Source organism: Trematomus bernacchii, unplaced genomic scaffold, assembly GCF_902827165.1.
Source record: "Trematomus bernacchii unplaced genomic scaffold, fTreBer1.1, whole genome shotgun sequence".
NCBI lineage: Eukaryota > Metazoa > Chordata > Actinopteri > Perciformes > Nototheniidae > Trematomus > Trematomus bernacchii.
Window position 1 is genome coordinate 23,947,663 of NW_022988043.1, and position 20,972 is coordinate 23,968,634.

Here is a 20,972-nt window from a genome sequence, read left to right on the forward strand (position 1 = left end):
CAATCTGCACAATGAGTACTTTTACTTTTGGTACTTAATGTTTTTGTTGCTAATACTTTTGTACTTTTACTTGAATAACATTTTGAATGCAGGACTTTTACTTGTAACAGAGTATTCCTACACTCTGATACTTCGACTTTTACTCAAGATCTGAGTAGGCCTACTTCTCCACCTGAGGACCTGGATACAGTCTCGACGCACTCTGGAAGATTTGCAGCACTTTCACTTTGTGTAAAAAAAAAAGTTATATCAGACAATTAGGTCACTGTGTAAAACCATAGAGAAACTGATGTGTAAATGTCATTATTTCCAATAATTCCTATCATAAGGCTTTATTTCACTTTTTGTATTTGACTATTATTATTTTATTTTTTTGTAAATGCATCAGTGATAGGGTTTTATCGATATGTTCATTCAAAAGTTTAAGGGGATTCCCCATCTTATTTTTCTCATTACAAATCCTGTTTAAAGGACATTTAGATGTCAAAACGTATTCAAAGCAGTGAATGGGCTAGAACCTTGAAATCAATAGAGCGCAATTTTTAAAATGTATATCAACCTCTTGATCTAACTATAATTTAACATAGTTGTGTTCTTTTTTAGTTCATTGATGAGAAAAAGGGTTAATTATTGCAACCTTACCATGCTTAGGTGCCAATAACAAAAAAGGCAATTTATATTCTGGGAAAATTAAGTAATACATTTAACACATGCTAAATCATATATACATTTGATCTTTTTACTAAAGAAAAAAAACATTTTAAAACCACTTTTTCTACATTTTGTCTAAGGACAAGTATATAGCACAACAAGAGAATGTTTTAGCATTTTTTACGCATGGACTTTTTGAAATGTTATAGGTGGGACAGAAAATGTCCTCCAATTCTGGAAAGACGCATAACATAAAATACATTAATAAATATTCCACTGGTGAATGTAGTGTCCTAATAACAGCAGTTGCTAACTAATTGAGACTACTAACCATCACCACACCAAACATTAGCCGCCTTTAGCTTAGCGGTGATGCACAGCCAAGCAACTGATGTCGTTCTTTTATAGCCAAAAATTTGCTATTTACTTCTGGCAATTGCATTTAAGCTTCAAAAATTATATAATTGGTGTTAATAAAATTAATTCAGAAGCAAAGCTCGTTTTTGCTTTTCATCATGGTTATTGACAGTAGATTGATGAGGCTGTGTTAGGGCTGTATGTTTCTCTGTTTTCCCTTCAGTAGCTCTGTTGCTGTTCAGTACAAAAACAGTTAACACTTTGAGAAATAGTTTTCGAAATGGGGAATAAAAGGTTTTGTGGTCATTACTGTAAAAAAAAAGAATTCATTTTTACATGATTTTGTTGATATGTAGAGATACATGTGCACAGACCCTCCTGGAAGACATTTGTGTTGTTGCGCTCAGGGAAAAGTGACAGCAGTTGTGAGTAAAATAATAATAATAATAATAATGCATGGGATTTTTATAGCGGTTTAACTAATGCTCAAAGACGCTTATGAGAGTAAAGAGAATAAGAAAAGGATGCTTGTGACTAGAGATACAGATATCAGACAAGCTACAAATTGAAAATAAAAAGCAGGAAATCATACCTTTATCCCAGATGATATTTATTATCTTGGTAAGCAAATGACAAAACACTGAAAGTGAAGATAAAAGACTCTATAAATAAATAGAAAATGAATGAGATGCTAGGGATTATTCATGGGGGACATACATAAGTAAACTGAAGAATAAATTAGAAAAAAACAAAAGCTACATTATTCTTTTAAAAGCTTGTTGAACCTTTAAAAAAACTTTTCTGCATAGATAGTCTTGTATTCAAAGTGTGTGTACTTAGGTCTGCAAGGTTGTTAAAATACCCCCATCGTACAGTTCTGATATGCACCCGTTCTTGGTTTACAAACTTAAAGAATACACGGCTCAAAAAATACTAGTTTCAAGATTTCCTATGATCATGTACACAGTGATCTGAGGTGACAAAGCATCTTACTTCATAACTCTTACATTGTAGTTTCTAAGAGAAGGTACAAAGTGGTAAGGGTTACATGGAAGCTGATGGAGACGGTGGAATGGGGAGCTTGACTAGCGTCTGCACAGTGGAAACCAAACGCAGCATATCGTCTCAATGTAGCCAATCAGAAGGAACCTCTACATACTACACACACTGCATCCGGGGGCCCAATGGGACGCCAATGCTCCTGCACATTTAGATGTGATCTGAGATGCATGTGAATACATAGTCTAGTTGCCACCTCGTAGAGTACTATTGTGAACCAGGATATATTGGGTACCCCAAAGCTTCATGTTAGAAATGTATAGTACGGGTCCCCAGCAAACTGCCAGATGCTAACTTGCATATGCTGGGCAATTTGCACAATTAGCATAAGCATTCATTACCATTATGACAACAGTTTAAAAATAGCTTGGCAGATTTGGACAATTTTGAAGTGGTATTGGAGGTTATTGAGGATGCCAAATACATTTCTGACATTTTCCAGATAAATAATGGCAGTTTATACCAGAAAATGTACATATTTGTACTCTCTTTGGGCTGGTTTTGATACATTTTTGGTCGATTTTGAAGTTTTAGTGGATTCTGGATCATTTAATTGTCCACACTAGAGAGAATCATTTTATTCTTGTGCCAACGAGAGTACAAATATTGGCATTTTCTGGTTAAAACATTTTTTATCCTAAAATGGATTCAGCATCCTCAGCCCACAAAACCATGCAAAAATGATCCAAAAATGTCCTTTTTTTTTTTTTAAATAATGTTTACATATAGGCTATAATGCCATTCAATTTAATTAACGCAACGTATGCTAATTGTGCATATGCAAGTTAGCATCCGGCAGTTTCTATGTGCTTTGGATCCGTACTATTCATTTCGAACATAAAACTTTGGGACACTCAACATTTCCGGGTTCACAATGCAGGCAACTAGACTATATCGTGAATGCTAATGTAACAAATTCCTCCGTGTTATTGTGTGTGTTTGTTACCTTGTGTGACGATATATTAATTGACAAAGCTAAACAAATAGTGAGAAGGACCCATAACGTCCCAAAACGATAGATCCTATTCAAACTGAAGTCCAGTATATGTTCTAACACACCATTCTTTCCTCATTAATACAGATGAGACAGTGTGGTGAGAGGAGCTAGCATTTACACCTTCTACATTACAGAGTGGTGCAGGAGTGAGTCCAAAATCCTGGAAATGAGTTAGCATGTTACCACTTCCTGATCCCTCGTCTAAGGGGTCAACCGTTTATTAAACACGTTTTTGGTTAGATATACCGAAATAAGGTATGTGATGAAAGCAAGCTGAAGAGATTTTCCAAAAAAGAATTACGACTTAAAATACGTCAGTAAAAGCCCCACTAGTGAATTTTGGAAGCTTCTGTGTCACAAAAACAGCTGCTGCCAACAAGCGTCTAAATGAGACTAAGGTCATTACACTTAACATTAGCCGCCATTAGCTTAGCGGTGGTGATGTGAAGTCATGTGACCGCGCTGTAGCTTACAGACTAACGTTAACTTTTTACTTCTGGCAGTTGCATTTAAGCTTCAAAAAACATAAAGTGGTGTTAATATGTGGAGATTATCCTGCAGAACAAATGTGTAAGTATCAATAACTTTAGTTTGATCTTATTTTCTATCTTTTTATCCAAAGGAAAAATCCCATTGCTTTTAGTCGAGTGAGCCCTTGCAATGCTAACTTCCGTTACTGCACCACTCTATTGAAGGGATGAACTGTGCAGCATGTTACAACTTTTAAAAGAGTGTTAGAAGTTATTCCTTAACACAAATACAAAAAGGTAGACCGTGACCTTTTTCATGTTACCTCTATTTTTGTACAAGGTAGTAACACAAAGCAGCAAGGACTAATGTTAACAAGCTTGGTGCAAAATAACAGACAATATTTTCAAAAATAGTCAGTAAGTCAATAGTACCCCACATGATTGCCTATTATCATCAAATAGTCCAAAGTGCTGTTCAGTGTTGCACACTACACACCTGTAACAGATGAAGTAGGTGTAGAAACGGCAGCATGTAGCACCACAGAATGTCGGGGGGGGGCCACCTCCCCCGCTCTTTATCCTTCAAGTCAAACATCAGTGCCGCTAAACTGCTAAAGCTAACATTTCTCTGCTTATATATTAAGTGCTTCAGGTTGCCAGAAGGTAAGACTTTGCAAGTTAGCTATGACTTTACACATGGTAAACATAACGTTATATTTAGCTAACTAATAGCTTTTTTGGCTTTCTGTTGCAAGCTACTGTAACTTAGCACTTAGCTACATAGATAGGAGTTAGTGACAATATTCAGCAGAGAAATTGACCAGGAGCAGCAAACCAAGGACCCACAGAACGGAAAAGAAGAGAACATGACATGATTAATAAATGTTACCACCTTCAGAACGGAAAATTAAGGAAGTTTGAAGGAAAACCGGGGTGTGCTTAAACCCTGTCACTGCAAGGAATGAGGGCCAAGGGATCCCATGATCCTCTGCGTCAGGTCTCTGGAGCACCAGTCAGTATGCATGTCTCATCGAGAGAACGCTGGAACCTAAATAATGCAATGTGCAAAGTGAAGTTTTCCTATTGTTGTTCTTATTTTTCATATTCCCCCTCAGCTTTCACTTTAGAATTAAGACTTTTGAAAGAAGAGAAAAACTTAAATAAAACTGTTATTGTAAAATAGTAAATTCATAATAATAAATTGAGGTTTAATAATTATTAAACTATTTCACAAATGATTGTGTCATTTATTTATCCTACTTTATTTATTTATGATTATTTCATTTGTTAAGTGAGATTTTTCGAGAGTTAGAATGCATGCACATTCTGCTTTGTGCTCCTCCTGTGGCAGCTGCATTTCTGAAATACTGAAACCAAGTAAGATGTGCAGAAGAGTGCCGAACTGCCACTAACAGAAGCAGTGGCAGTTTGACCTGAGGTGACCTGTGGTGGCCACATCGTGAACATTTCCATTCTGAAGGGGTGCTGGCTCAGATGAAGCTCAAGAGAATCCAGATGTGTCAGAGAAGGAACAGACTGGGCGTGGTCAAACTCCCCCACGCTCTCACTGTCAGGAGGAGAGTCGCCGCGCTGCATCGGACACACTGTCAGTGAGTCAGCTGATCCTAAATCTGTGTCTAAAGGCAACTTCAATGTTGAGAAACTGGATGGGGTTCCCTGTTCTCCGTCAAGGCTGCTGACCGATGACAGTGTCTAACCACTTCTTGTATGCCAGGGCGAAGCGTCTCTGCTCGGGGTTGCAGCAGCCGTCCAGAAAGCCGCTCACAAAGCTGGGCTCAGAGGGCAGGGCGGGGGGGCTGGGCGGCAGGACGCCTGTCTTTAGTCGTTTGCTGTCCCGCGGGTCGGGCAAGGACGCCCCGTCGACCTCCATAGCTTCAGCAGCGTGGCCCTGTCCGTTCACACCGCCCCCTCCACCTGCAGAGCTCTGAGCGCTGAGCGTGGGGGGGGCAGGGTCCCCGTTACTGCTGAGGACCTCCGACCTGCTCTCTCCGTTTGTGCTGCCCTTCTGCTGCTGCTCCTTCCTCCAGTGGTGCCACAAGTAGAACACGTGCCTCCTAGAAGGGATGGAAACATACATTCAGTTATGAACAGTGCTGGGGGTTAGGTGCTGCAAAGTAACATGTTACAGAAATCAGATTACATTTATCTTAGATAATTACTCAGACTATCTGCATAACGGGAGGACAGAACAATAAATAAAATGTCCCTTTTGGCTTGCGCTACACTCAGAGTTCATGGATGAGGAGACGGAGCAAAAATCTGTTTCATAGCAGAGATAAACAGTCGCAGCGTACAGCATGGAGGACATGTTCGCCATCTTTCAGAAACATATTGATACAGGTAACGCGGGGGGGCGGCCCCCATCAGACAGGAACACCTGAAGCTACCTGGACCAGAGCTCTGATAACTGAGCTACAGAAACCGATGTTCAGACAAAGAGCAGAAACAGAGCTCTGTGTTCAGTCCTGTCCTTATTAGATTAAAGGGCCCATGTCATGCTTTTCCGGTTATTACCCGTCCCCTTGTGTGTTATGAAGGTTTTTATGCATGTAAACGGTCTGCAGAGTCACAAACCCTCAAAGTACACCCTGTAGCGAGTAAAACTCTAACACAGAAAATACCTCCCCAAAACGCCTCGTTGGAGATACGTCATTGTCCATTTGATTCTTCCATTTCGTTCCGGGTACGGCATGATGTCAACGAAATGGACCAATCCGTGGAGCCGTTACGTTACGTCCGCGGAGCCGTTACGTTAAGCCCCCGCTGATTGGTCCAAATTGACCAATCCACGGACTTCCTCACACACACATCTGTGTGCAGGGAGCAGGCAGCTCAGCTGATTTCTCCTCCCTGGCTGCAGGCTGATAACAGACAGTTGGGATCGTGGCGAAATTCTCTCTGCAGACCCATTCTCACAGCGTTTATCAACCTTTTTCTGACTCAATATCAAGCCACACTTATTGTTTTTACTCCGGCTGAGTTTGGCTGTGTTTCGCTGTGTATCGCTAACAAGGAAACAACACCTCCACGGAGCTCAGCGCGATTCACAACGTCCCGACCAATCAGAGCACACTGTGCTCACAGGGAGGGTGGGGGCTGGAGCTATTGGAGCTCCAACGAGCCGTTAAAGGCAGAGAGTGAAATTCAGTGAATACACGTAGTTTACAGAGATGCTGTATGAGAAACCAATGTGAGTTTGGAACAATGCACAATATAAATCTATTCTAGTAGACCTCAACAATGGAATTATGATCAGTGGAAATGGCCATGACATGGGCCCTTTAAGGGTTTGTGCTGATCTGGCAGAAATGAGGTTTAACTTAATATTGTCATTTGATTTGTGGTGCTTATCAGGCGATGTTATAGAGTAATCCACAAATAATGTAACTAGTAGTGTAACTAATTACATTCAGCAGTGAGTAATTATTACTAATATTACTTATTTTTAATAATAACTAATATTATCGTGGCATAACATGGCGTGATGTTTTAAATTGGGATCTGTACCAAACAAATATGTTTTGTTAAGTCTTCATAATATGTATTGTAGGCGGGGATATCTCTGCAGCACCACAATACTCCATTGGATATGGTATTTTAAATAGTGCTAGTGTATTTGTTACAAATAGGAATTGAAGCATTTTTATTTAAAGAAACTTGTTTTTAGAAAATATTTGAAACAAGTTGATGTGTACACTTGTTTGAGGAATCATTTATAGACAGCTAAAAACACAGACTATTTTTTGCAATCAACAAATAATCAGTTAATAAGTTAATAATGCATTTTGTGTAAAAAGCCAAATGTTTGGCTGTAGTACACACTATTTCGAGGAGTAACTGTAGAAATTATTATAAATGGTGAAAAAAGTTCCAAGAAATTGTATTCAAAGACAGTTCTTCAGTTTATCTACCAAGATATAGTCACCCACAGCATTTGACAGGTTTGAAAGTCGCAAACAGAGGTGGAAGTATTCAGATCTCGTACTAAAAGTACCAGACTGTAGGTATAGTCTGTTGCAAGTAAAAGTCCTGCATTCTAAATGTTACTCAAGTAAAAGTACAAAAGTATAAAAGTATTAGTATACAAATAAACTTAAAGTATTAAAAGTAAAAGTAGCCATTGTGCAGATTGGTCCATTTCAGAATAATATATATGATATGTTTTATAATGATTGATCATGAAAGTGTTCTCAAAGCTGGTAAAGGTGCAGCTAGTTTGAATGACTTTGTATACTGCAGGGTAGCTTGTGAATTTACTCCAGGTGGAACTACAGTCTGATTTAACACTTGATTCGATTTACCATCATTCATCCAGATCTGTAAAGTAACTAAAGGTATTAAATAAATGTAGATGAGTAAAAGTACACTATTATAACATTGAAATACTTAATTCCAGTACAAGAATCTCAAAATTGTACTTGAGTACATGTACTTAGTTACTTTACACTGCTGGTCGCAGATAGTCAGATCTTACAAATGTGAAAACCATACGACACCAGCAAATAAAAAGCAACAGAAGTAAGTCACCGGAAATGGACAAATGTCCGTTACGGCCCCCTTTGAGGGCTCACCTGTGACTCCAGAGGGTCTCGTGCCCGGGGAAGGACTGGATGAGGTCTGAGCACAGCTCCATCTCCTGGTGGAACAGCTGTAGGACTGTGTTGGCGCTCAGCTGCCACTCCTCATCGGCGGCTGCCTCTGCTTCTGACAGCTCCCCGTTGGCCTGGCTGTGGTGGAGACGGCTGCTGCTGCTGGGGGCTGTGCTGCACCGCTGCTGGGGGGAGGAGGTGGAAGCTGGAGTCTGGGAGAGCTCAGTGATCAGCGCCTTGAGCAGGAACTGGCGGTAGTGGAAGCCGCTGTGGTCGGACACGTGCATGGACACCCACAGGCGCATGGAGGACAGCTCATCATGGAGAACCTGGGATACAATACATTCCATAATCATTTATTATCAGATCAAGTATGACATTTGACTTGCATCACAGCAGCTTCGTTTGCAACATGAAACAAGGACACATCTCAAGACACGATACAAGCAAAACAAACATTTGACATAACATCATGATCACTGAAGAGAAAAGAAAAAAATGACCCTTTAGCGTTCATTTGACTTGAAGGAGTGCTTCAGCCTGACTCTGTTAAATCGCCGGCCCTGTATCTCTGATTTGATGGTACCAATTCATATTGACTGTTCAGAACATGGCTGGGGTCAAAGATGATGTTAATATGTTATTATATTATTGTTGTGGACAACAGCCCACCGACAGACAATGGAGATTCGCTGCCTGTTGCTGTCGTACCTGAGAGACGCAGGAGGAAGACAAAGCGGGGGTCCCGCGCCGGGCTGCAAGTCAGACTGAGGAAACGAGGAAACCGACCCCTCTTCCGAGTATTCTTCTGGCTAATGTTCAATCCATTGAAAATAAGCTAGATGAACTCAGAAGTCGGATTGCTTTTCAACGGGACATTAAGAACTGTAACGTGTTCATTCTCACTGAGACTTGGCTGAACCCCGCTATCACGGACTCCGCCATCGTTCCTGAGGATTCACTATTTTTCGCCAGGACCGGACAGTTAACTCGGGGAAAAGTAAAGGAGGCGGTGTCTGTGTCATGATAAACAATAACTGGTGCACAGATGTGAGGATTATTTCTTTGGACTGTTCCGCTCATTTAGAGCACCTCATGATCACATGCCGGGCTTTTCATCTGCCGAGAGAATTCACATCTGTCGTGATCACAGCAGTGTATTTTCCGCCGCTCGCCGACAAAAACACTCGATCAGCTGTTTGGGATTATCGACAAGACCGAGACTTGACGGCCAGAGGCGGCGTTCGTTGTGGCCGGGGATTTTAACACCGTTCATTTGAAGAAAATCCTGCCGAGATACTTTCAACACATCAGCTGCCCGACGCGCGGGGGAAACATACTGGACCATGTTTATTCCCCTTTTCGACATGGATACAAGGCTCTCCCTCTCCCTTGCCCTCCCTTCGGCAAATCAGACCACATCTCACTGCTGCTGCTGCCTGCTTACAAGCAGAAACTCAAACGGGACAGACCGGTGACAAGGACAGTACAACGCTGGAGCGAGGAGTCAAACTCTGCAAGACTGCTTTGCATCTACAGAGTGGAGTGTGTTTGAGGACAATAACAACACACACACGGATACGGTCATTTGCTACATTGGGAAATGCATCGATGACGTGGTACCGAAGGTTACTGTACGAACATTCCCGAATCAAAAGCCCTGGATAAACGGCGAGGTGCGTGGCAAGCTGAAAGCGCAGGAAATCTAGTACAGGAAATCTAGGTATGAACTCCGGAGAGCAATTAGCAGCAAAGAGACAATACAGAGACAGAGTGGAGTCTGACTTGAAAGGCTGTAACACCCGGAACATGTGGGCGGGACTAAGAACAATGACAGACTACAAAGGAGCAGCGGGGGGTGCTGCGGGAGTGTCTGCGTGCGCATCTCTCCAAGATGAGCTGAACAGTTTTTTTTGCACGATTTGAGAGCAGCCAGGCTGTGGAGGCACAGAAGGACCAGGAGCCCTGCCCTTTTGTTTTAAACAGGGCAGATGTGTGCAAATCCTTTAAAAGGGTTAACCCACACAAGGCTCCTGGACCTGATGGCATCCCTGTCCGGGTTCTCAGGGTGTGTGCAGTTCAGCTGGCAGAGGTGTTCAACAGGTCCCTGCTGCAGTCTGTAGTCCCCACATGCTTCAAACACTCCACTATCGTTCCTGTCCCCAAAAAGACAATAATCACCAGCCTCAATGACTACTGCCCAGTAGCACTCACCTCCATCATTATGAAGTGCTTTGAGCGGTTAGTCAAAACCTTCATCACCTCCTCCCTCCCTGACTCTCTGGACCCCCTGCAGTTTGCCTACAGAGCAAACGGGTCCACAGACGACGCCATAGCCCTCACCATCCACACTGCCCTCTCACACCTGGACCAGAGGAACACATATGTGAGAATGCTGTTCATTGACTACAGTTCAGCATTCAATACCATTGTGCCCTCCAAGCTGGCCATCAAGCTCAGAGACCTCAGGCTCAACAGCGCCCTCTGTGACTGGATCCTGAACTTCCTGACGGGCGGTGCGGGGCGGGGCGTGGTTTGCAATTCGCCCAGCCAATCAGCACTGGGGCACTTTTTTCCCCACAGGAAAGTACGATCTCTCAGCGGCCACTAAAAATGGGGGTAAAAGTTCCCGAGATTAAGTACGCTTTTTGGTGTGAACGCGACATAAGGGGTACTAACGGAACTAAACGCGAAAAGTACGGTGAAAAGTACTCCGGTGTGAACGCGGCTATTGTGCCCTTCAAGCTGGCCATCAAGCTCAGAGACCTCGGGCTCAACAGCGCCCTCTGTGACTGGATCCTGAACTTCCTGACGGGCAAACCCCAGGCAGTGCAGGTGGGAAACATCACATCCTCCACCCTGATCCTCAACACCGGAGCCCCTCAAGGCTGCGTGCTCAGCCCTCTCCTCTACTCCCTGTTCACTCACGACTGCGTGGCCACACACAGTTCCAACACCATCGTGAAGTTTGCTGACGACACGACTGTCATCGGCCTGATCACCGACGGCAACGAGACGGCGTACAGAGAGGAGGTCGAAAACCTGACATCTTGGTGCCAGGATAACAACCTCCATCTCAACGTCAGCAAAACCAAGGAGCTGATTGTGGATTACAGGAAGCAGCAGAGAGAGGGACACGCCCCCATCGCCATCAATGGGACTACGTGGAGAGAGTCAGCAGCTTCAGGTTCCTCGGGGTCCACATCACCGAGGACCTGACATGGACTCTTCACACCACCACCATCACCAGAAAAGCTCGACAGCGGCTCTTCTTCCTCCGCAGGCTGAGGAGGTTCAACATGGACTCCAGGATACTCTGCAACTTCTACAGGTGCACCATAGAGAGCATCCTGACCTTCTACAGGTGCACCATAGAGAGTATCCTGACCTTCTACAGGTGCACCATAGAGAGCATCCTGACCTTCTACAGGTGCACCATAGAGAGTATGACCTTCTACAGGTGCACCATAGAGAGCATCCTGACCTTCTACAGGTGCACCATAGAGCATTCTGACCTTCTACAGGTGCACCATAGAGAGTATCCTGACCTTCTACAGGTGCACCATAGAGAGCATCCTGACCTTCTACAGGTGCACCATAGAGAGCATCCTGACCTTCTACAGGTGGCACCATAGAGAGCATCCTGACCTCTACAGGTGCACCATAGAGAGCATTCTGACCTTCTACAGGTGCACCATAGAGAGCATCCTGACCTTCTACAGGTGCACCATAGAGAGCATTCTGACCTTCTACAGGTGCACCATAGAGAGCATCCTGACCTTCTACAGGTGCACCATAGAGAGCATCCTGACCTTCTAACAGGTGCACCATAGAGAGCATCTGACCTTCTACAGGTGCACATAGAGAGCATTCCTGACCTTCTACAGGTGCAACCATAGAGAGTCTCGGACCTTCTACAGGTGCACCATAGAGAGCATCCTGACCTTCTACAGGTGCACCATAGAGAGCATCCTGACCTTCTACAGGTGCAGTCCATAGACGCGAAACCCCAGCCCGCGCATAAGAGGCATCCTGACCTTCTACAGGTGCACCATAGAGAGCATCCTGACCTTCTACAGGTGCACCATAGAGAGCAATCCTGACCTTCTACAGGTGCACCATAGAGAGAGCATCCTGACCTTCTACAGGTGCACCATAGAGAGCATTCTGACCTTCTACAGGATGCACCATAGAGAGCATTCTGACCTTCTACAGGTGCACCATAGAGAGTATCTGACCTTCTACAGGTGCACCATAGAGAGCATTCTGACCTTCTACAGGTGCACCATAGAGAGCATTCTGACCTTCTACAGGTGCACCATAGAGAGCATCCTGACCTTCTACAGGTGCACCATAGAGAGCATCCTGACCTTCTACAGGTGCACCATAGAGAGCATCCTGACCTTCTACAGGTGCACCATAGAGAGCATCCTGACCTTCTACAGGTGCACCATAGAGAGCATCCTGACCTTCTACAGGTGCACCATAGAGAGCATTCTGACCTTCTACAGGTGCACCATAGAGAGCATTCTGACCTTCTACAGGTGCACCATAGAGAGCATTCTGACCTTCTACAGGTGCACCATAGAGAGTATCCTGACCTTCTACAGGTGCACCATAGAGAGCATTCTGACCTTCTACAGGTGCACCATAGAGAGCATTCTGACCTTCTACAGGTGCACCATAGAGAGCATTCTGACCTTCTACAGGTGCACCATAGAGAGCATCCTGACCTTCTACAGGTGCACCATAGAGAGCATCCTGACCTTCTACAGGTGCACCATAGAGAGCATTCTGACCTTCTACAGGTGCACCATAGAGAGCATCCTGACCTTCTACAGGTGCACCATAGAGCATTCTGACCTTCTACAGGTGCACCATAGAGAGCATCCTGACCTTCTACAGGTGCACCATAGAGCATTCTGACCTTCTACAGGTGCACCATAGAGAGTATCCTGACCTTCTACAGGTGCACCATAGAGAGCATCCTGACCTTCTACAGGTGCACCATAGAGAGCATCCTGACCTTCTACAGGTGCACCATAGAGAGCATCCTGACCTTCTACAGGTGCACCATAGAGAGCATCCTGACCTTCTACAGGTGCACTATAGAGAGCATCCTGACCTTCTACAGGTGCACCATAGAGAGCATTCTGACCTTCTACAGGTGCACCATAGAGAGCATTCTGACCTTCTACAGGTGCACCATAGAGAGCATTCTGACCTTCTACAGGTGCACCATAGAGAGTATCCTCACCTTCTACAGGTGCACCATAGAGAGCATTCTGACCTTCTACAGGTGCACCATAGAGAGCATTCTGACCTTCTACAGGTGCACCATAGAGAGCATCCTGACCTTCTACAGGTGCACCATAGAGAGCATCCTGACTGGCAGCATGACGTAAGACTCTACAGAGGGTGGAGAAAACTGCACAGAACATCACCAGGACGGAGCTGCCATCCATGGAGGACCTTTACTCCCAGCGGCTCAGGAAGAAATCCCTCCGGATTATAAAAGACCCCCATCACCCCAGCCACAAACTGTTCTGTCTGCTGCCGTCTGGCAGGCGGTACCGCAGCATCCGGACTAAAACCACCAGACTCAGGGACAGTTTCATCCCACAGGCAATAAGACTATTAAACACCTGAACTGTTGAAACAACATCCATAACATTCATCTGGCTGCTACTTAGAAATTATTTATCTAATATATCATATTTCATTTTTCTTTTTGTATTTACTTGCACTATATTTTTCAGCTTATCTGTTTTATTGTGTTGCTCTGTTGGAGGAGCCTGTGACCTAAGATTTTCATCGTCATAACTACACTGTAGCTATGTTCGTATGACAAATAAGAACCTTGAAACCTATTATGAAGGCTGATTCATAGATTCTCTCACAGGGTTGACCTACAATTTTTGAGCAGAATTTTAACTGGTGGAGCAGTTTTCATTTTAAAGTGGTAGACAAACACTTGTACCATGTAGTATTGTAATACACTGAAAAAAACGGAAACCTTGAATTTCATTTATATTTATTTATATATGTCAACAAATTTCACATTACTGTATTAGTTTAGTTGAAAGCAATAATATTAAGTTGAACCTAATATTTTTTATTTAAACTTAAAATGATTGCTTTCAACTAACCTAATACAGTTATGTTAAATCTGTTGACACTCTTTTATCACAATAAAATTCAATCTTAAAACAAAAAAAATATATAAAAAGCATCTCTTCCTGATCCTACCTTTACGTTGCCCTGGCCCATGTGCTGCAGCACCCAGATGCGGTGGGACCATGCGTTGTAGTTGCTGGGGTAACGGCAGGCGGCGTCGGAGCACACCTTCATCTCCTGGTGGAGCGTCCGGGCCAGCTGCTGGCTCCTCTCTGCATCCCCCCGCTCTGCGTCCCCCCGCTCTGCGTCCCCCCGCTCTGCCTCCCCCTGCTGAGGCTTCTTGCTGCGGTCCGCTGCAGAGCACTGACCCAGGATCTGCTGCAGCACCCAGCGCCTAAAGGGAAACAACCACTGCTGGGTCAGCACCTTCAGACACTGGTGTACGCTTACTTTTTACCATACTTCAGGTACTTCTAAAAGGAAGGCATTGGAGAGTCTGAGTGTCCTTTATAAAATGAAAAGGCAGTCACTGATGTATGTAGGGGCAAGGTTATGTAAAGCCATGATACAATTTAACAATAGCTCTCCTCCTGCCACTAGAGGTGTGAAGTCCCCATTAGTCAGAGCAGCCAAAAGGGAACTTTATTTTATAGTCACACAGCAGAGGGCAGGTAAACAAGTTTGAATTTGAAACAGGAGACAAAGTGTCTGATGGAAATTCAGGACTATAAGTTCCAATTTTGACATCGGGTTGTTTTGTGTCTGCGCCTCAGTATTATAAATAGACTAATAATGTATTAACAACACAAAACATATTATTATGTAATGGTTGTTCTAAGCTAAAATAATGCTTATGTGCGTGTCCTTCTTGTCTTTATAGAAACAGGGATCTAACAACCTGTTTCCAATACAGAAACGTATACAGGGCCACAGGACCTTTACCTGCGTTTAAATAGAGTTTCTCGATCTAAAATTAGACCATAGTTCTCCAGCTTTGGAAGCATCACGTTGATGGCACAGTGACTATTGGGGCAGAGTTTGTTGTTGAGTGGTCAAACCAAACGTTTGGACTGCTTCAACTTGTGTACAGCTTCGTTGCAGGATACAGAAAGAATAATTATTGGAACTAGAAGTGGATTTTTTTTTGTAGTGCCTTTTGAAAACAAGCTTTATCCTTAACTTCCCGACTACTTTTCGCCAAAAGATAAAGAGAGTGTGTGCAATGAGCTCAGAGTACGGGGGGGAAAGGGAGCCGAGAGAAGGAGCTGCCATTAAGACAAAAATATTTGGGTATTGTTTCATTATGGCGATATTATAAAACAAAAATGACTGTGCAAGCACTTGTTGTCAATGATCTTCTCTACCTCTGCATCATCAGTTGCCATCTAATTAGCTTACTGTATTAGGTTGATGTCATTTGATAGAAAAAGGGAGTAGTTTGGTTCCTGTGACCAATGTTTGACTGACTCACATATTTACCAGCTTCCAATCATATCAACCACAACATTGTAGTCACTGTAATGTGCAGGAGTGAATCTGACAATGTGGAGAAGCAGCAAAGTCTAACCTGTGTATCCATGTCTCCGGGCTCTTGGGGAATTTGGTGAGGGCGAGCTGGCCCAGGTAGAGGTCTTTCTCTGGGTTAAGGACTCCGCATTGCAGCAGCTCCTTCCTGCAACAACAAGCAGCCATGCATCACTACCAGTGTTGGCGTAGTTACTCAAATAAAGTAATGCATTACACATAGTAGTCCTTTAAAAAAAAAGGTAATGCCTTTCTTTACTTCGTTACTCACTGCTGAAAGTGATTAGTTACACTACTAGTTAGATTACTTTTTGTGATGACTCTGTAACATCGCCAGAGAAGCACCATACATCAAATAACAAATAACAATATAAAGTTGAACTTTATTTCTGCCAGATCAGCACAAATCCTTAATCTAATAAGGACAGTACTGATCACAGAGCTCTGATGTTTGAACATCGTGTTTTCCAGCTAGTGGAGCACGCTCATGACCTGTTAGCAAAACAGGTAAAGGAGGGGCCGTTGTCCACTAGTTAATCGATCACGGATGGCGTCGTGCTCGCGGAAGGATAAAACATTTTAAACCTAAATGGGTCACGAAATATACTTTGGCGGACGTTAATATAACTGGGCGGCCCGCCCAAGTAAAGTGTATGTGTGGGAAACCCTGGAATCTGATTACAGTAATGCGTTTCTTCGTAGCGCATTACCCCCCAACACTGCAGACTGTGGCCTTCTTCCACAGGGTCAGTACAGCATGCTTAAATCCCACTGCGGTGTGTTGAACTGGGATTATATGTATTTCCACATAATCGTCACAGCACTCAGCCAATGCACCAGTCTAACTATATCCAGCTTTTAATATTAGGTCTTGTAAAGAGATATTCGATATTTCAAGAGACAACAAACAGCTCACCTTCAAAGAGAACAAATATTTGTGCTGCGAAAATGTATCTGTACCTGACATTCCATGCAGTGGTGAAGTCCGGGTTAAGCAGCAACAGAGTGCAGGTGATATCCGCTAAAGCTAAGAGACACACAAACATCAACAGTTAGCTCCTCTGATGTTTATCAGTATGGAGGAGGTTTACGCAAAAGGAAACCGCTTCTATATTAAACTTGCAAACTAGGTTTGTAAAATAAAGTAGCGTTCAAAAGAGTTGTGCAGGAATGAGTTCTAAGACATGGAAATTAGTTAGCATTTTACCACTTTCGATTCCCTTATCTAAAAGTCAACAGTTTTTACGTGTCTTTGGTTCGAACGCTTGAAATATGGTCTGTTGTTTACACAAACTGAAGAGAACTTCAGTTTGTTTATGACATGAAATAAGTCAGTAAACACCCCACTGGTTCACAGCTAATCCTAACAAGTGACTAAATGAGACAGCTAAACGTCCTCACGCTGAACATTAGCCGCCATTAGCTTAGCGGTGGTGATGCTCAGCCATGCAAACATGTTTTAGTTCGTTTATGCATTTAGGATGAAAATGATAAAAGTGGTGCTTATATGTGGAGATATCCCTGCTCATAAAAACATGTAGGTGTCATAAATGCGTGTTTCCCAGAGATATTTTTTACTAAGCAATATTCCGAAGTCCAAGTCCTTTTGTTGAGGAGACCTTCGGATGCTAACTTACTCTGTGCTGTTATCCTGTATTGTTATGTTTACAATACAGGATACCTCAATTACAGCACAATGAATTTTGTGCCATATTAACTCCCTTGCACTTTCTCTTTCTGCACTGTGTCGTTGTGGGGGTATACGTATACTCGTATAGACAATGAAAACAGAGTTCTGGGGCCTCATTTATAAAGCCTTGCGTAGGATTGGCGTGGGAAGGTTGCTTACGTAGGACAAAGCAAATAAATACGCACCGACACTTTCCGAGTCATAAAAGACTGCGTACCGGCACAGGACTTGCGTACGGCACGTCCTACGCCTGTTTCCCTTTAGAAATCACAATCAACTCGAAATGCGGCGCAGCTTTTGCAGGCTTCACGTAACGCCCATATTTGCCTATAAATAGTCAAAGAAACGCCCATTCATTCATTCATTCTGACTGACTGCATGAAGAAGTTCGCAGGAAATGACGATAGAACAGCTAAAAAAGACATCTCACACCGTGTCAGATTTAGGTTCTTTTGGGGAGGTCGAGATAAATCATATTGTTTGGTGGATGCAGTTTGAACCAGAGTAGCAGCATGGAGGTCGGATCGTCACCAAAATAAATAAATAAGTGGTCCGAAAAAAGTTAATGACAAGAAAACTACACATAACCTTACTCAGGCAGTGTGTCAGTGTGTTTGTGCCGGGGACAGGAGAGCCCCTCTTGATGAGAAACTGTAAGAAATGATGGGGGAATCCCTCCGGAGTGGAGTCATGACGACTGGATCTGAATTATTTTGTTGTATTTGGTGGTTTGTGTTCCAGCTGTCGATCAGCAACTATATATCCATAATCCACCAGTTAAAGGAAATACAACTAACGTGTTGTGTTATATTAGCTGTACAATTTACCACATATGGTGTTCTTAGTTTCCATACCTCCTGTGTTTTACGAGCAACTTATCAAGTAGGCTATTGGCGAACGGCATAAAACATGATTAAACGTGATAGTATATAAAACCATGCTCGTATCTGTACAACCTATAGAAATGCAAAACGGCGTCAGTTTAAAGTAATTCTGTCCTTCTGCTTACCGCATCATTTATGAGAATACATTTCTTATAAGAGAACATAATCGAGGGGTGATCAATAACATTTCCGTATTTATTTATTTATTTCTCCAAGTTATGTTTTTGTGTGCACTGAGGAGTCTCAAACAGGCGTTTGTTTAATCATTTTAAGATTGGCTTTAATCAATGTTTGAAAAGGAATTCTTCATATATGATAAATGAGGTAACATTTTATTTATGGTATTATTTCCACATATTTCTCTCCATTCTTCCTTCTGCCAACGGTGTCGCAGTTTCTCGTCTCTCCCGTTTGTGTGCTTAGTGCGTACGCATGGGTCAGAGTTTGCGTGGAGGACCGCACATTTTCCCGTCAAGTTAGTTTTTTATAAATCGCAAACAGTGCGTAGAAACTGGCGTACGCCATCTTTTGAGCGTACGCACCGTTTATAAATGAGGCCCCTGGTCTTTAATCCATCAAAGATATTAATGTTACAATAAGTTAGACAAAATATAATAACATGATTTATTCGTTGTGGCAGATGTTGTGAGAGTTCAGGTACCTTCCCTCTCCAGCCAGTGTTTGCGCTGGCGGTAGAGCAGCAGCTTGTTGTGGACATATGGCAGCAGGAACTTGACACACCAGCTCTCCACACCCAGCTTGTTCTCCACCAGCACGATGGGACTGCGGTTGTAGCGGGCCTCTGGACACGGGATCACACCAATCTCATCACTGAGGGAGCATAGGAGGGAGGATTTTACTAGTTGTATGTGAACATAGAGGAATTGTTCGTACAACACAACATGGGGCTTGAGGCACATTCTTTGTATTTTTCTGACAATTTATAGAAACTATTTCCCCCAAAATGTTCTGCAATAGCTGGGAGAAAGAAGGTGAAATCTGTGTTTGTGGATCTAAAAGAGCAGTCTCACACATCCCATTTAAAACCTTTGAGAACAAAAACACCCAACAATATTAATAAGGTGCAGTCTGATTGAGGCTTATTTATGTCCAATATTATATGAGAGCCATCTTACAATAAAAACATGTTTAACATTGTTATTGTAAATGTATATATTGGAAAAGATACATTTGAATATGATACACCAAGTCCACCATAAAAGTTGAAATAATAAAATGCAATACTAAGGTGTATGGAGAGCTAGTAGATACAATATCATGACAGACTCAATGTTTCTTCTCATCTACGCTACATTAATTATAAATAAAATAATTATCCACATTTCCTAATATTTAGGATAATGGGCTTTTGAAACCATAGAGTATATAACCATAAGTACATATTAAGGTGTTATTTGCACTATAAATAGGTAATAAGATAATACGATAGCTCTTGAAGGCATTTGCCAACACTGACAGCCCGATGCCGGCGTTCCTCTATTAAATTATAGACTGAAGCAGCCCCAGAACACCAAGGAATGGGGAAACAAAAGCTACATTTTCAAAAATGGCACTTTTGATTTATCGTTCTGAATGACTAATCACATCATTGATGAGCTAACGTTGCTGGCCTGGGCAGAAGGTTTTGACAGCCGCCTTACCACGTCAAAGGGCGAGCTAACTGGCTAGACAAACAAACACACTGTTTATTTTGTTATTTAACAGATACATTATATATTTCTAAGAACCTTTTCCAGCTATATATATATATAAGAGAACAAACAAACAGCTAAGCTAGCTAAACTGTCAACTTTCCCTGGACCGCTGTGATTCCAGGTAATAGTCCGAGCCCATGCTGAAAGACTGGGTCAAGCAGTGGTGCGTTCAGGGTCCACTGGATGAGACAGACCGCTCCAGTCTCTCTGCTATGTTCACGATAAATGTACTTACATGTTGGGGTTTCTCTTGAAGGCATTGGTGATGTCTTTGACAACTCGCTGGACCAAGACGTCCACCTCCTCCTCCGACTCCGCCATCTTTATGGCACCTAATGACGTTCACGTTACACGGACCAAACAGTTTTTCCGGTTAAAAAAAACAACACTACGGAAGCCCGGAGAGCTTAAAGGCAAAGCTGCCTAAAAGACTCAGGAGGAGATGGATTGTTATTTACTGCTATCTCTCGCGATGTTTTATCTATGTATAGTACCGGTATTTAATAATGTAAATACAAAATAAATAGTGTACGTTCCGAAGTCCAATGGAAAATCACCATTTTACATTTGACTGATTTGTTCAGTATAGAGCCATTTATTTTGTAAATGTATGTATTGTAGAATATTTTGGCATGAGGTAGAATATTTTTTTTAAATAAAACGGGACAAAAAGTACTCCAGGATAGAGACATTTTTACATATTTAAAGTTGATAGTATGGACGCAAATATAAGTGTTTTGTGCAGTTAATATTATTTTTAGGGAAATGTCATATCCATAAAAAAAAGATGGTCTGACTCTTAACCAAATTGTGCAGATTTTTACCAAGAACTAAAATAATAAAGTAGCACTATTAACAATATTGTGAATAAAAAAGCAATCAAAACTGATTGTTTATT

At 42.6% G+C, this 20,972-nt stretch overlaps 1 protein-coding gene across 2 annotated transcripts; it reads right to left on the reverse strand.

Moving 5' to 3' along the window:
- Nucleotides 1–1,600: 1,600 nt before the first annotated feature.
- ptar1 (protein prenyltransferase alpha subunit repeat containing 1) lies at nucleotides 1,601–20,398 on the reverse strand. 2 transcript variants are annotated; one of them, XM_034118406.1, is made up of 7 exons: nucleotides 20,310–20,398; nucleotides 19,021–19,190; nucleotides 16,746–16,812; nucleotides 15,829–15,933; nucleotides 14,394–14,655; nucleotides 8,127–8,473; nucleotides 1,601–5,609 (listed from the first exon to the last, which is right to left on the reverse strand). In XM_034118406.1, the coding sequence occupies exons 1-7, from the start codon at nucleotides 20,393–20,395 to the stop codon at nucleotides 5,222–5,224; spliced, it is 1,425 nt and encodes a 474-aa protein (XP_033974297.1). In that variant the 5' UTR covers nucleotides 20,396–20,398; the 3' UTR covers nucleotides 1,601–5,221. The 2 variants fall into 2 exon arrangements, with proteins under 2 accessions (XP_033974297.1, XP_033974296.1); XM_034118405.1 differs by lacking the exon at nucleotides 15,829–15,933 and having other exon boundaries at nucleotides 20,310–20,395.
- Between the last annotated feature and the right edge of the window lie 574 nt (nucleotides 20,399–20,972).